The following is a 16,559-nucleotide window of genomic DNA, read 5'->3' as shown; positions in this document are numbered from 1 at the left end:
CAAAGCTTCACCAGACAGACAGACAGACACACACACACACACTGAACTAAAGCAAATGTGACTAAATGTTAACAGTTGGTGCTTCTAGGTAAAGAGTATATGGGTGCTCACTATTTTTTCAGCTTTTCCAAGGTTTGAGAAAGAATATACTAAAGTAGTACTCTGGCATTTTTTACCCCACTCAGTATTCTGTCTCCAAGATTCACCCTTGATGATGCCTTCAGCTGAGATTCACTACTTTCATTGCTGCGTTTTATTTCACTGTATGTCTATACTCATTTATCCATATTTCTTTCAATGTACATTTTTTTGTTTTGGCTATGATAAATAAACAGTGCTTCCAGGCTCTTCTAAAGCAGCATTGCTCTTATATCCTCAGATCCTTCAGAAATGAGGTTTAGTATCTCTGGGGTTAAATCAGAAAATCCTTTCTTGGGGACCAAGACTCACCACAAGGCTATTCCCAGTTGAATTCCTACTTGCCTAGGATGGTCTCACTCAAGGCTTCTCTCCTCTCAGACAGGTTCCCAACCCCATGTCTAAGATTTCAGAGATGTCTATGCTACCTATCTNGCGAGATCATGACCTAAGCGAAAGTCAGACGCTCAACCGACTAAGCCACCCAGGCGCCCCACTTCCTATCTTTTTTAAAATTTATTTATTTTGAGAGAAAGAGAGAGCACATGGGGGAGGGGCAGAGAGAGAATCCCAAGCAGGCTCCAAGCTGTCAGTGCGGAGCCTGACGCAGGGCTCGAACCCACAAATCGTGAAATTATGACCTGAGCCAAACTGACTGAGCCACCCCAGGGGGTCCTCCCATCTTTTTTAAATAAACTTAAAAATTGCACCTAAGATGGAATCAGTGAACATTTGACTCTATGTTGTTCTACATTTTGGGAGAATTACTTTCAAAATACATGCTTCAGGAAGGCAGAAACCATGTCCAGCTCGGTCACCATGGTGTCCTCAGCACCAAACCCTACGGTATGCCTGGCAACACTGTCAGCACTCAGGAAAACAAAACCAAAACGGTTAAGTGAATAAATGAAATATGAAGGTCCATGATAAGGCATGCATCTCCACTTGTTACTCTTACTTATTTTTTGTAAGATTGTCTTGTGGTCATGAAAACTTACCTTCTTAGACTTTTGTGTATGTACTGACATTAGCTGGGTATTTGCCATTGAGAGCTACATAAATTGTCCATAGTGTTAAGACATGGTAGTTTGCTTAGCCATGATCTTATCATCTGGCATTTGAAGGGTTTCCAGTTTGTTTTGCTACTATAAATAGCACTACTATGAGCATTTTTTTTCTTTCGGATGAATGCCTTATAAATTCCCCAAAGTGGAATTATGAGGTCAAAGGATATGAAGTCTTACATAACTAGTTTCTTACATATTGTCTGCAAGGCCGAATCCTGAAAAACTGAACCAATTTAAAGTGCCCTAGTCATATAGATGGGTTTCTTCATAGCTCTGCCAAGATTAGGTGTTCTGGTTTTGGTAGTTTAAATGTAATTAAAGAAAGTTAATTTCTTTAATTTCTAGTGATCTTTTCACTTTCCACGCCCTATGAATTTCCTCATGTGTGATCAGCTATAGATTGAAATTAAAACTTTAATTATAATCCAGTTGTCCAACACCATTTAAAAGTAAAGATTCTTGGGGGCGCCTGGGTGGCTTAGTCGGTTAAGCATCCGACTTTCACTTAGGTCATGATCTCGCAGTTCGTGGGTTTGGGCCCCGCGTCGGGCTCTGTGCTGACTGCCAGCTCAGAGCCTGGAGCCTGTTTCAGTCTGTGACTCCCTCTCTCTCTGACCCTCCCCTGCTCACGCTGTCTCTCTCTCTCTCTCTCTCTCCTAGAAATAAATAAAACATTAAAAAAAAAAAAGTAAAGATTCTTTTCCCCATTAGTATGTGGCTGCTGGTGTTTCTCCCATTAAGTTCTTATAACAAGTTTAAGTCTATTTCTGGAATTTATTCCAGTCCATTGGATTTTTTCTGCTTATTTTAATTCCGTGCCATATGTTTTTCATGATTGTGACGTCATCTAAAACTCTAGAAGGATAACTCTCCTTATTGCCTTTCTAATACAAAGGAAAATTCTCATCACAAGAAAAAAAAACTTTTGTAGCCATGTGAGGCAATGGATGTTAACTGAACTTAACGGGGCAATCATTTCACAACATATACATGTGTCAAATCATTACGCTGAACACCTTAAACTAACAGAATGTTACAGGTCAATTATACCTCAAAAAAACCCGTGGTGACGGGAGGTTCTTTGGAACACTGTTCTGCTCTTTCTTTCCTCTTTTTTGTTCCAGTTTCAGTAAGTACTTGCTAAATGCCACTGTGTCCAAGGCACCGTGCTGGGACCAGGGCAGGGCCATAAACGCCTGTCCGGGAGTCCAGGAAGGGAGGGAGTAGCTCTACCGGGCAGGCGGCAGTGATGAAACATGGGAAGAGCTCTAGAAAGAAAGGCTTCTTATAGCTGAGGGCAACTCACGGGCTCAGGTATGAGCTGGGACTCAGACCTGTGGAAGCAGGTGCTCCGAACAGGAAGAAAAGCTTGAGCAGAGGTTGCACTGGGCATAACCGGGGCCATCTCTACACGACAGCAAGGAGGTCAGTTTGACTTGCGCCGGAGGTTGAAGAGAAAGATTAGAACCTGAACTTGGCTTACCCTCAAATTCCCAGTTCTGGAAGTTCACACCTTGTTCTGTTGAGGATTAAATCTGACTTTCAGGAACAAATGTGGCAGCAATGCTGGGCTGGGCTCTGCACTGAGGATGGAGGGAGACAGGAGGTAGAGACCACGGCTGCAAACTGAGTGACAAAGGCCAGAGGAGGAGAGAATTTTCAAAGTGTCCATCTGTAGGAAAGCAGTTTTTTGTACACCCTTACATCAGAATCCTGAGCACTATATTAAAGATGTGGCAGTAGGGGTGTCTGGGTGGTTCAGGTCATGATCTCACAGTTTGTGCGTTCGAGGCCCGCCTTGGGCTCTGTGCTGACAGCTCAGAGCCTGGAGCCTACTTGGAATTCTGTCTTCCTCCCTCTCTGCCCCTCCCCCGCTCATACTCTGTGTGTCTCTCAAAAATAAACATGAAAAAGTTTAAAAAAAAAAAAAAAGGGGTGCAGCTCTGTAGCCTGTCATGGAAAGACCCGCAAGAATTATAAAATAAAGGCTCAGTCAGTTGAGCGTCCAACTTCAGCTCAGGTCATGATCTCATGGTTCATGGGTTCGAGCCCTGCGCCGGGCTCTGTGCTGACAGCCAGCTCAAGAGCCTGGAGCCTGTTTCGGATTCTGTGTCTCCCTCTCTCTCTGACCCTACCCTGCTCATGCTATCTCTCTCTCTCAGAAATAAATAAAACATTAAAAATTAAAAAAAAAAAAAGAATTATAAAATAAAAACTATCTTATCGCATCATAAATAAAATAAGGCCCCAACTGTGTAAAAGGAGTATTCATGTGTGTGTGCATATGCATCAAAACCGGAAGATGACCCCATGACAGGGTTTACTGTAAGCTGAGGGCTGAGGGGAAGGAGAAGCCCAAACCATTCAAGTTTTACTTCTGTATGGTCTGTGTTTCGCGGAGCACGCATTCTCCAAACTGAGGTTATCAACAGCACCCCCACTGCAAGGTGAGGCCTGAGAGTCACTGAAATTAGTAATCCGGGAGCCTCGTGACCGTGACCATCCAGACGCAGCATGCTACAGTGGCCAGGGGTCAGGCAGCAGCTCTGCTCGCCAGGGGACTGTCTGAGCTGGGTTTTCACACTGAAAGTCCAGAGTATAGGACACTCCTCAGTTCCTACGTGAAGGTCAGCTGGAGAAGCTTCACGAAGAAAGGAAGTGAAGAGGGGAGGTAGGGAGTTGAAAGGTTTTAGGAGCAAGAACAATTGAGGATGGAATTTTTTTTTCCCTTTAGGATTTAAATTAATGTTCAGAAAAAGTCTGGTTACTTTTAGGCACTTGTAGTAATTAGCAAAGTGTCACCGAGATGTAACAGGTTTAGACCTGCTTTTTTTTTTTTTTTTAAATGCACTATAGTTAGGATCTCGTATGTTGAGGACTGCGGTTTTTCACATTTAAGTCCCTTGATATTCATGTTCTCCCTTCCTAATACTAATAAAAATAGCAATAATTTAATACTGTTTGCTAAGAAATTACTCTGAACCAGGCACGCATCTCAAACACATATTATCTCATCTCTGTGTAATTCTTACGATACTCCTACGGAGTATTGTTTTCTTTTTCCCATTTTACAAATGAAGAAACTCACACAGCTAGTGAGTGGCATTACCTCAGTCTTGATTTACATTTCTGGAGGACTGAGGGGAGGTGGGAACAATCCTGGCCACACCTTGTTTCTACCTCAGTCTACACTGATGGAGACGGGCAGCACACCACATCACCTTCCCCTTCCAAACACTCTCTGAGGATGCCAGGAACAGATGGGACTCTGGCTTCCTGTTTTTACCCATAGGAAGCTCAAGACAAAAGCATATCACTGTGTCATCCCAGAGGTGACCCAGAGAAAGATACAGAGAGGGGTCCCCTCCTCCATGCTGGAGTTTATCCCTGTGTGCAGTGTCTGGATGCTGGTCTCCTCTTAGCCCAGGTGAGCCTGAGGCAGTGACCAAGACTCCTCTGTGTCCTTCTCAGGATCCTGAGTCTTTTTTTTTTTTTTTTTAATGTTTATTTATTTTTGAGAGACAGAGAGAAAGAGCATGGGTAGGGGAGAAGCAGAGAGAGAGGGGGACACAGAATCTAAAGCAGACTCCAGGCTCCGAGCTGTCAGCACAGAGGCCAACGTAGGGCTCAAACTCATGAACGATGAGATCATGACCTGAGCTAAAGTTGGACGCTCAGTGACTAAGCCACCCAGGCGCCCCCAGGATCCTGAGTCTTGAAAGGAGGAGCAGCAGCAGCCAGGGAGGAGAAGGTAAGGGCCTCCGGGGCAGAGGAAGGTTCAGGGGAGACGAGCAGATGTGCTAAGGATGGGGGGTGGGGTGGGGGACCTGGGAAGAACTGCGGTTTCCTGGCCATGATCTAGCAACACAACCAGAGTTGTGTGGGCAGAATGCAGTCAGAGAAACTGAAGTTGGGGAGGGCAGGGCTGAAGTGAAGCAGAGGAGCATGCCCCCCCACCCCGCAGCAAGTAGGATGGGAGGGGTCTGCACAGTCAAGGGGAGGGGAGGGGGAAGGGCAGGAAAGGAACGAACCCCTTGGTGTTGCCTGCCCATCAGACCACGTGAAAAGCTTGGGAGCCAACCCAATCTGTCCCCTAAGTGGCTGGAGCTGACTGATGCCGGCAGGTCTCCTGGGTCACAGATGCCACTAATGTGGCCTTCACCCAGCCTGCCTGTTTACTGACCCCACCCCTAGCTGAGGAGCTGAGGAGTAACAGGGATCTGCAGTGCCCAGGGTGAGATCCAAGAGCTGCGTCACCACTGCCATGGCCCACCCCACCCAGATTTATAGGAGCCAGTCATGGGGAGCGGCCCCTCCCATCTCACAGAGGACCAGACAGGAAGGGGCACTTCCTGTCAGCAGTGGCCAGACCCTCCAAGTCCAGGGACCCCCACCGGAGGGGTAGGCAGAGGTGGGCTCAAAAGGACAGGCCACAGTCATCCCTGCTCTTAGTGCAGCCCACGATCCTCAAACGAAATGAATGAGCCTATGAATCCCTAACCCTTGGGAAGCTGGGGGGACGGGGGGGGGTGGCTCCTCCTCCATCAGGCCCCTTCAGTCACTCGCTTATGGAGGCCTCCTCAGAGGGGGCATCTCAGACATCCTGAGGACACTGAGCGGGATTCAGTCCCTGCGTCTTGGACCCAGTGGGACTGGGGGAGAGACAAGCCCCCTGACACAGCCGGGGTATAAACAGAGGGCTGCCCACTCTGCCGTCTTCCTAGGGTACCTCTCAGGATAACAGACGCATCGAGAGAGTGTTCTAGAGGGCTTAGAGCTAGTGGGGGAAACCCATCCAGCAGAACTTTCCAGCCTTTCCTAACACATACCACATAATTCAGAGATGCAGCACGGTCTGGTACTAAAGCGTTCAGGCTCAGTCGCCATACCTGAGTTCGAATCTTGCTTTTACCACCTTCTAATGGTGTGGCGGTGAGCTGACTGCCAGTGGTGGGGACGCCCCCCCAGGGCTGTGAGATACAAGAGCTGTTGCCTGTAAAGCACAGGGCACAGCGCCCGGCCCATGAATAATGGTAGCCGTCGCTGTTATCACCTCGTCCCTCCGCAGGGTGCCAACAGGGCTTATTAGTGTCCAAACGAATACTCTTCGGAGAATTTCATGGTACTTCTGAAATCATCTCATCGGCCCAAATCGCTGTACCATACAAGCATCAGAAAGGCAAGATTTCTCTACTGTGAACAGATGGGGACAAGACCCGGGCTTCCTCCTCCCCTGCCTGCCCCCTCACCTTGTCCAGGTGAGCACGAGGGGAGGGCCAGCCCCCCAGCACCAACCACGGCTCAGCCAGGCACCGCCCCGGCCCTGGCAGCCCACAGGAGGCCAGCGGGTTAGAGCAAGGAAGAGTGGGTTTTGGGGGCTGGAGGGAAATAAGAAGGCTCTGAACTCCATGACTCACCAGGAGCTGGGCCAGAAGTGCAGGCTATTTGTCTGGCCGACTGGCTGTAGCAGCAATACCTGCCTGCCTTTCAGAAGGACCGTCTCCCTCCCTGTTCTCTAGACAGCAGTCTGTCCTCACAGGAAGACCTCCCAAGGTCTCTTCACTCTTCAACCTGGGAACCTGATCCCCGGGGCCCCCAGCAACCCCCTTTCCAATTTGCACCCGTTCATCTGTTCAGAAACCCAAGGCGTTCCCTGGGGTTCTCCATCCCTGACCGGCAAGTACTGTCCCCCATTTTGGCCTCCCAGCCACCTGGCCAGCTTCCCCTTTCACTAAAGTCTCTTCTCCACCCAACCTGGGAACTCTACACCCCAGCCTAGCAAGCTTCCACAACATTCCCAGATACCTAGCCCTTCCGGGCCTCTCTCGTGGTTCTCCTTCCTGCTGCTGCAAAGCCTGGTCCCACAGAGAGCCTTGGGGCCCTTTGCCCCACTCATTTTTTCTCCCACCTCTGACAAAACTTGATCTGAGAATGTCTTACACTCTTCTGTCCCTTCCACCCACCCCCTACGTATCTGCTTCAGCCTTGAGCAGTGAATGCTACAAAAAACCACACCAACCCTGCAATTAACAAAGAGGTCTTCCAGCCACACAGTGTGGGGCGCTCGATGGAGCTGGAAAGGAGATAGGTTCTGCCATCACATACCAACAAGGCACTGCCTCGCCGCCCCCAAGGGGCACTGTGGTGCCCCATACTCTCACCTCAGAGGGCTCCCCTGCTGGTGGTCAGAAAGCCACTTGCAGATACCCCCCCCCAAAATTCCTCCCCAGCACACTGGCCTGCCTAGCCCAATCCATCTCCCCCAAGCATTTCCTGGACTATTAGGATCATGATGCCAGTAAACTGTTCCCAGAACCACCAAATTCATCTGGTACAGGGTCATGAGGAAGAAGCATCCCAGGCAGAGGGAACAACGATGTGCAGGGACAGCAACTTCTCCCTCCTGTCACTTTACTGCCACTGTGGGAACCCGTTCCCCCACTGCCACCTCCCTGCCCACATCTAAGCTTCTTGCGGGGGGTGTTTAATGCAACGCCACTGGGAAGGGGCCCCTCTGAGCCTGTGGGGGCTACAAGCCCTGAGACACAGCCCGAGGGAGGGCAAGGAGAGGGGGGGGACGAGAAGGCAGAGGGGACACTGTAGGCGCCCTCCCTGATGGGGCCTCTCCCCAGGCATTTCCAGCTCCCTCTGTCAAAAGCTCCAGGGAAGGGGTGGGGTGGGGGGGAGGAAGGCCGAGTCAGCATCTAGGCCACGACTCTCCCAGGGCCTGACTTTAAAATGTGCTCCTGGGCTGTTGGAATGACCAGCCTCCTCCACCCCTCCCAGCCTGCCTCTTTGGAGATCCTGCACAGAGGAGCAAGACACAGGCAGGAAGGCAGGGAGGCAGGGGGCAGCGGCGGGTAGGGAGATGCTGCCTGGTTTGTGCCTAACCTTCAACTCCAGGTGGGTGTGGAATTCGGCGGAGCAAGGGGGTGTCTATTTGGTCTGAACGTGGGTCACTCCAAACCCCATCACTCCCATGCACACAATCAGGACGGCACAGTGGGGCAAATTATGTGTCTTGGTCCCCTACGACACGTCATGCAGACCAGGCCAAGCAAGCAAGCAAGCATCGGCCACAGCTAGAGAACCCAGACCCTCCAGGGGGCTGTGTGGGTTCTGCAGAAAACTGCAAACACTGCACTACTGTCCCCTTCCACTCACCCCCAGCCGCAAATTAAACATAAAGCAAGATGAAGCCGGGCCCAGCACTGGGGCTGTAGTAACTACACTCCGGGAGGCTCCGGCTTTGACTCCCACCCCCTCCCCACCTCCGGAAGTAGATCTTTCCCTTTAGTTCTCAGATTCTTGGTGAGGGGTCTGTCTGTCCCCACATGTCACTGTCACCCTTTGAAAGAGCAGCGGCAAGAAAAGGCACAAATTCAGTTTTTTGTTTTGTTGGTTGGATTTTTGCATCTTTAGCAGCTCTTTTGGCGCCCAAGGTCTGTCTACTCTGGAGGGGTGCCAGTTTGGTCACAGCCACCCACACAACACCACACACACACACACACACACACACACACACACACACAGGGCCCTGGATGCACAACAGAATTTTAAGTGTAAGCTCCAAATTTCTATTTCATCCTCCGGATACATAAATAAATGGAATAAAGAANACAACACCCCACACACACACACACACACACACACACACACACACACAGAGCCCAGCTTGTAGCTGCATCCTGGGGGCACAAAACTGCCCCACGGCGCTTCCTTCAAGCAGTGAGGTTGCCACATGCCGCAAGCTGTCCTTGAAAACCAAGTGTGGAAAAGAAAATATAAACGCCCCCGAGATGCCAGGAAAGGCAAACGAGTCCTTACAAATAATTCGAAAACAACAATAACGCATAGGTCCTGGGGCAAAGCTAAGGGACTGGCCTGGAGGGAGCCTCTAGCTTCCCCGGACGCGCCCCGCACGTCTGCGGGCCCAGGGCAGGGCCGGCGCCGGGTGGTCCCGGAGGGCGGGTGCGGGGGTCCTCCCGGAGCCCGCCCTCTTCCTCTGAGGCAGCTCGAGACCCCCAGGCTCCCCTCCCCCGCCGCCTGCCACATCTGGTTCCACTCAGGTCCTCCCCCACCTCCCGGCGGGCGTGCTCCTCCTCCCGTCTCCTCCCCACCCCGCTTTCAGAAAAGCGGAGACGATTTTTTAAAACCCAGTCACACACACACGCACGCACACGCACGCACACGCACACACGAACACGCACACGCGTTTCTGGAAAAAAAAGAAAAAAGGAGGGAAAAGTGGAGAGCGGCCCGCTCCCCGTTACTACCCCCCTTCCCCCGGCCCAGCCCCCGAAGTTGGCCAAGTTGGCAGCGCCTTACCCGGGAGGGCGGCGGCGGCGGCGGCGTCCCCGGGGGCGCCGAGGTGCAGACCCCCGAGGAGCAGGATGCAGCGCAGCAGGTGACGAGACCAGGGCTCGGGGACCGGCCGGCTGGGCCTCATGCCCGCGGCGCTGGGGACGCGGGGATGCGGGGACCGAGGGCGCACGGGCGCGGCGCGCGGTGGAAGCGCGGGCGCTGGGGCTGTGATGACCGCCCGCGAGGGGCTCGCGTCTTCCTCGGGTCGGGACGAAGTGATGCCTCTCGGGGTGANGGATCTGGGGGGGGGAGGAGGACCCCGGCGTGCGCTCTTCCTCTCGCTCTCCGTTGCCCTCCCTCTCCCCGCCTCGCCTTCCCTCTCGTCTCAGTCCAGGCTTGGAGCCCCAGACGCTGCGTCACAGCCCCCGGCTGGCGCGGGCGGGGAAGCGANCTGACCCAGGCGGCCAGAGTCGGGCCGCGGGCGCCCCCTCTATCGCGCTTTTCTGCGGACGTCTGCTCTGGCGAGCATCAGCTACCTCTACGCCTAGGAGGACCCCTCCTCGGGTCTGGGGGGAAAGGGGCGGAGCCCAGGGCTCGGCCACCGGGGCGAAGATTGGGGGAGGGGGAGGCAGGGCCCGGCCATGTGCGGAGCGCAAACACTTGCACGTCTTGTTTTAGCATTTGCGCGACCCCTGGGTCAGCGTCCTTGGCGCAGAGCAGTGCAATGCTTTTTGCTAGTTGGGGTTGTATCCAGAAACCTAGAGAAAAATCTATCCACTTAAGACAGACGTCCTCACTCTTAACCAGCAACCATACTGCTGGCGGGTCGCAAAGGACCGAACGGAAATTTCATAAAAGGGAAGACAATCCACAGTTATTCCGTATTATGCAACAGGTCACCACAGCGCAGAGCACTGGATTGGGAGTCAGGATGTTGGAGTCTAGCCCCAGCTCTACCTCTGATTCTTTGAGCAACTCTGGAAAGTGGCTTGGGATCTCTGGGCTCAGAGGAGGACTGAGGCACTTAGAGACCCTAAATGCAAAGGAGATTCACGTTTTCCCACCAAGGGTCATCAAATAAAAACACTATGAAACTGTAATATAAATTTTACTGTTTCCTGTGCTGTCCACCTCCGTGCTATTTTTGGAAATAGGGAACTCAAACTTTTCTCCTTTTTAACTACCCTGAGTAAATCTTCTCCCCATCTCTGCAGTAAGGGTCTGGGGCCAGAGATGCTCATTTAACTCTCTCTCTGCTGGGCTGAGATTCTTGGCAAATGTCAGCCCAGAGGCTGCAGGGCCCCAAAGTGAGCACCCATGTGAAATCTCGTCCCCTGGAAAAGGTTCTCACGATCCACACTCTGGCCCTAAAAAAATGGTTAGCAGCCAGGCCAAGGGAGCCCCCTGGCCCTGCACAGCTGGCTTGGGGCAGTCTGACAGAACCAAGTGCCTTCTGGGGACTTCACTGCCCTCTGGGACACATCTTGGTGTGGCATGTCCCAGCGCCCTACAGGTGACTGGCCATGCTGTGGCTGCCTCAAAGAGCATCCCCTTGGCCTCCCCTTTTCACAGTCCTGTTTATCTACAAGGCGGCTGAGGATTGGCCAGCTTTAACTAAGCTTCTCTTTTTCCGTCTTGAGGCCAGATCACAGGATGCTTTTTCTCGAAGTCATAGGCTTCCCTATGTCCACTTAGCTTCGGATGTGCTGGCCACAGTCCTCACCAAGGGGTCCCCTTTCCTCTCCAGGGGAACTCAGGCAGGGTACCTGCCCTCCAGGTTCTGGAACACGGCTGGGTCTGCATTCCCCACCGTTCTTCCCACCAGCAGGGCAGAAGCCAACTACCTGACCTTACCAGTCAATCACGTGGGTCCAGAAGGTCCAGTACTTGCCTGCACAGGACACAGAGTCCCCAACACACGGGAGATACTCTCATTTCTTCATTCACCCACTCAACAACCACTGATTACTAGCCCTGTGCTAGCTGCTGGGGGAACAAAGGTGAGCAAACACTCGTAGCCCTAGAAGAGTTTTTAGTGGGGCAGACAGACCCAATTTTTGCATCCTCCAGGCAGAGAAGACGGCCGCTCGGAGGCTGAGGAGCACAAGTGCATTGCACTCGCAGGGACAGATGTCTGGCCAAGTCTCTGAGGCCCTATTCTAGCCTCTGCCGAGCGTGAGACTTCCTGCTCCAGTGTTTCAGGGTTACACACTGTATTCTGCTGACTGTCTGGGCCCACATCTGTGGCCACCATCTGTCTTAGATCTTGAGCTCGGAGGGCAGAGAGCTGGGCCATGCCTGAGCAATTCTCTCTGGAAAATCCAGTCGGTCCCCCACTGCTTCAAGATCCTGTGCACCATCAGCTGTCAGTGGAACATGGTCACAGTCTGCAGGAGTGGTGGCTGTCCTGAGAGGCCTAAGGCTTTCAGAGGGACCCTTTACGAGCACCCAGACCCTCCTCTACTTCCAAAGAAGGGCCAGTGTCCTCTGTGCCTACAGCCCGCTCACCATTCCTGTTAAAGCTCAGCTGAACAGCCATTTATTACTATGTGTCAGGCACGAAGGTAGGTGCTGGGGACTTAGTGAAGTCTGTGACCTGGCCTAGGAGATTTTTGGTGGGATGGTATGTACTATGGCAGAATCGATACTGAGAAATGGCTCTCCTTCAGACACAGCTAGCCGGCAGCAGCCACTATGGGTTTGTGGATTTCATCAAAACCAGTTTAGTGAGTGCAAAGAGCACAGACTCTGGAGTCAGAAAGACCCCAGTTCGAATCCTGACTCTCCCCCTTACCAGCCTTGCGGCATCCAGTGAGTTACTCAAGCTCTGAGTTCACGATTCCTATTTGTAAAAGCGGCAACAATTCCTACCTTGTTCTGAGAATTAAATGTGACATATATAGGGATGGCACAGCCCCTGGATAAAGATGTTCAGGGACTGTTCGTCCCCTCCCTGCTTCCCACCTTCCTTTGCCATCGGGGTGTCTCCTTTACTCCTCACCTCTCATCCTGCCTGCCTGCCTGCCTCTCCACTCATCCACAACCCCACTGTCCATGAGAGCCGCACAGGTCAGTTTTGTCAGGATTGCGATACTGGGGGCTTTCCTTTGGCGGAGAGAACAATACAAGCTCCTTTCCCTGTCTGAACATCTGTTAGGTGTACACAGAACTGGTACTCTGCAGCGTAACCAAGCCAGGCAGGAGCATCTCATGCTCGCTTCGGCTGGCTAACGCACGCACGCCCCTAAATCGCCAAGCATGGATGGGAGGAGTCCAGGCCTGGGGGCTACAGCTGAGTTGGAATTCCAGCTGTGTCCTTCGTCACCACATTTCCCTGAGCAAAGTCACTTCCCTTCTGAGTCCTGGAGCCCTTGGAGGTGCAAGTTTTGCTGTCATTACTCACTGTGCTTAGGGCTCCTCCTGCATTAGTCTTCTCTTCCCTGGTTCTGGGGCTCAGCGGCCTCTCCAGCCAGAGGGTGCCCGGGGCGTGCAAAGCCTCTGGACACCCCCAGCAGACCAGACCTATAACAAAGCTTACAAAAGAAGAACACAGGGAGAATGCAATTGGATGGCCAGGGAGGATGGAAAGCAAGGTGCGGTCAGTCCTTACCTGGAGAAGAGAATGTGAACCCAAAGAGGGCATCTCTGATTTTCCTCAGCCCGAAACTTTCCAAAACCAGGGGAGAAATCTGGCCAAGCAGGGGGCTGGCCTATGCCATTCCCACCTTCTCTGTCCTCTCCCTGCAGCTCAAACTCTTGGGTCTCCACTCAGGCAAATGACCCTTGAAGTCCACATGGCTGCCTCCTCATCCACAGCACTGAGGATCTCAGAAGGGACGGGGCTAAAGAGGGAAGGGAGGTGGCAGATTGGGATTCAGACAGACTCAAGTTTCAATTTGGCTCCACCTCTTCTAGGTTGTATGATTGCAGGACAGTTAACCTAAAGGATAGATTTCTCCTGTAGCAACATTACTGAGGAGTTTTGCCACTCTCTCTTGACTGGTCTACCCTATTATGGCCGCAAATAAAACCTGAGAAAAACCCTGCCCACTTTCTCTATGTAGTTCTCTCCCTTCTCCCTTCTGTTAGAGAACACCCCCCTCCCACTCCCTGGAGGGCCACTGAGTTTGTATCTACTGGCTTTCAGCCCAGGGCCTGTAGATGACTGTTCCTTTAAAGGGACTCCAAACCCCTAGTCTTTTCCTTCTCGAGGGGTAGGAGGCAATCACTTCATGACCCCTCAAAGGAGGCAGGCCGTGCAGACTCCCTCCCCAGGAGATGAATTCCCAGTTGAAGCAGTCCCCACGGCAGGCCCACAGAAGTCAGGAAGTCAGGGCCTTGGAGTAAGTTCAGAGCAGGTGGGCCGAGCCGAGCCCAGGTTGTGGGCCGCAGCAGGGACCACAAATCCATCGTCTCCAGGATCCTCGCTGGCTCCTGTCTCCACTTGTCAGGATCAAGCTGGCCAGTGGGGGTTCAGAGAGGAGCAGAGGTTGGCTTGAGGCGCCAAAGGAGGTGGGGATGGCAGAGCTGAGCGGAAGAACCAGCTGCAGTTGGATGGAGTGCAGTTTCCAGAACCCTCTACTGCCCTATCCAGCTGGTGCCAGGGCTTAGGGGAAGGATGCCACATCATCCTGTCTGCTCTCAGGGGCCGCTCCCAGCCTGGAGCTGCAGTCCCTCTGAGCCTGTCCGTGCCCCGAGGGCGGGGCTGAGGCAGGAGTCGAGGCCCACTCCTCAGCCCGAAATGCTGGTCCACAGCATTGGCTGGGCTGGCCGCTTCTGCACCTGCCTCTTCAGGAGGTCATCTGATGCGGTCCCCTGGTCCCTGCCTCCCTCTCCTCAACTCAGGGAGGACAGGCAGGAGGTTTTTTCTAGTCTCAGTACTTGACCTTCCAAAGCAAGGCTGGGCCCGGTCTTGGCCAACAGCTTCCTGTGACTCTTGCGGATTCTGGCCTGGAGGCAAAACAGGGTGGGAGGTGGCTTTGCAGACACAGAACCTCCCCTGACCCATCCTAAACCCCTGCTGGAACAGAGCCCCTGGCGAGAACAGGAGCCAGGCGGCTGCATCCAGCTGGCCTGCCATCCCACCCGGCTCCTAGAGGATAGCCAGACCTTCCAGAGTCCTGAGTGACACCACAGTAAGTGGACGGGGCCCCAGCGGGTGGTAACCAGCATTTTAAAAATGAAGTGAAACAGTAAGTATCAGAGTATACTGCATGTTGAGCTAATTTCTGTTCTGTGAAATATGTACTGGGTTGAGATGCTAAGTGCTCCTTACTGTGCTTTGCCATCAAGTTTTTAAAAATATTTGGGGCACCTGGCTGGCTCAGTCAGTAGAACATGCAACTCTTGATTTCATGCTCGTGGTCAATTTGAGCCCCATGTTAGGCACGGAGATTAATTTTTTTTTTTTTTAAACATTGCTGTTGAGGACCTGAGACCAGCTACTTCAGCTCCCTGGCTGGCCCAGCCCAGCTCCGATCTGCTCACTCCACTCCGTGACCTGCCCAACTTCCTCCTCCGTCTCACATCTGAGGTCTTTCTCACCACCATCTGTGCAGACTTGAGTCCATAACAACTTAATCCTTCTGAGCAGGCCCTAGGCTTACCAAGGGCCCAGTTCTCCTGGTGCCAAACAAACACACACAGCAAGGCAAGAGTTAAGGGAAAGGTGTATAAGGCGATATGAGAGTCCAGGCCTCATATGATGAGGAGTCACGCGGGCAGGCCTCAGGTGATGCAGAGCCGAATTTTCAGAGTTGGTCAGGCAGCCAAGGCAGGAGAACAGCATTTGCAAAGGCCTGGAGGTGTGAGGAAGTATGGGGCAGGGTGTTGGAGGGCCAAACATGCTGTACGGGAAGAGCACAAAAAGTGTGAAGGACCCTTCGCAGCAAACACCCACCCCTTCTCACTCTCTTTAATTTCGGCCAGCTTTCAAAGCCCATCTCCGCTTCATGTCCCCACTCCTCAGGGACCCCATCTTGTGCTTAAAGAATTTACCGGCTCCCAGCTTTATTACATTTAACTTTTAAATTATAACCTTCCTTAAAGCAGGAGCTGGGTCTGATGTACCTTTTTTACCTCCCACAGAGCTTAACCCAGTATATTATAAACTGTTTAGAGTAGATGCTGGAAGCTTATAGAACTGGCAACTGGAGCTCGGAGTGTGGGCACTGGGCCTACACACGCAGCAAGCCTCGAGTTGTGACCTGAGTGCAGTCCTCACTCAGGGCGCTCCCGCTGTTGTGGATACAGTTGTGTCTAGCTAACGCGGGACGAGGAGCAGCGTTAGTGTTAACATTGGGAACAGTGTTCTGAAAAGGGTCTGCAGGTATAAAGACTCCTGAAATGAATCTGTAGGAAAGGCCTTCCTTTTGATGCTTCCCAGAGGCATGCCCTTCTTTCAGGGCATGGAGCCAGGCTGAAGAGCTCAGGTCTGGCTCTAGAACAGGTTCCTTCTAGAACAGGGCCAAGGCCCTCACTGGGGGACCTTCTACATCCTGCAAACCTCTCTCTAGGGGCCCCTGTAACATAGAGCCAGCATCTAGCAACACCCTTTGACTTTTTCAGTTGCCAAAAACAACTTCACATCTCCCATCCACTCCAAGCCTTACAGCAACTTGGGGGTGCCAAGGCAGAGGGGCCATTCCTGCCTGTCCATTAGGACACCAAGGAGCAGGAAGACAGCAGTTGGCCAGGGCTGGAGTGGGGCAGGATTTTCCATTTCCTCATCTATAGAGATGCCATGATCAGAATATGCAGGGAACCTGAAGAACAAATGTTCTGTGAAGCCGTGCCCTCAGCTGCCCTACCTAAATTTGGTTCTGACTTAGGACCACAGAGGCAGAGCTGATGCTCAGGCCAGATGGGCCTCCAGCTCGACTTCTCAGGCCGGCAGTGCAGGAGTCTGGGAGCATGGAATCCTAGGTTAGGGCAAGATAGCTTCCAGCTGGGAACAGCCTCCACACATAGCGGTCTCTCCAAGAAAGGCACTCAGAGACTCCACCCCACAAAATTTTCAGGTTTATAGTCCCTCCCCATTCAATTTTGCTA

At 52.4% G+C, this 16,559-nt stretch overlaps 1 protein-coding gene across 2 annotated transcripts in view; it reads right to left on the bottom strand.

Annotated features, from left to right (window-relative positions):
• The window catches only part of MRC2 (mannose receptor C-type 2), a 51,020-nt gene extending 41,223 nt beyond the window's left edge, over window positions 1–9,797 (bottom strand). For both annotated transcript variants that reach the window (XM_077780417.1, XM_077780418.1), the window contains exon 1: window positions 9,534–9,797. In XM_077780417.1, coding sequence (XP_077636543.1) covers window positions 9,534–9,654 — 121 coding nt within the window. In that variant the 5' untranslated portion in view covers window positions 9,655–9,797. The remainder of the gene's footprint in view (window positions 1–9,533) is intronic.
• Window positions 9,798–16,559: the final 6,762 nt, after the last annotated feature.

This window comes from Crocuta crocuta, unplaced genomic scaffold (genome assembly GCF_008692635.1).
Source record: "Crocuta crocuta isolate KB4526 unplaced genomic scaffold, BGI_CrCroc_1.0 scaffold288, whole genome shotgun sequence".
Classification (NCBI taxonomy): Eukaryota; Metazoa; Chordata; class Mammalia; order Carnivora; family Hyaenidae; genus Crocuta; species Crocuta crocuta.
Note: the sequence above shows the minus strand (reverse complement) of the source record. Positions and strands in the feature narration are given on the sequence as shown.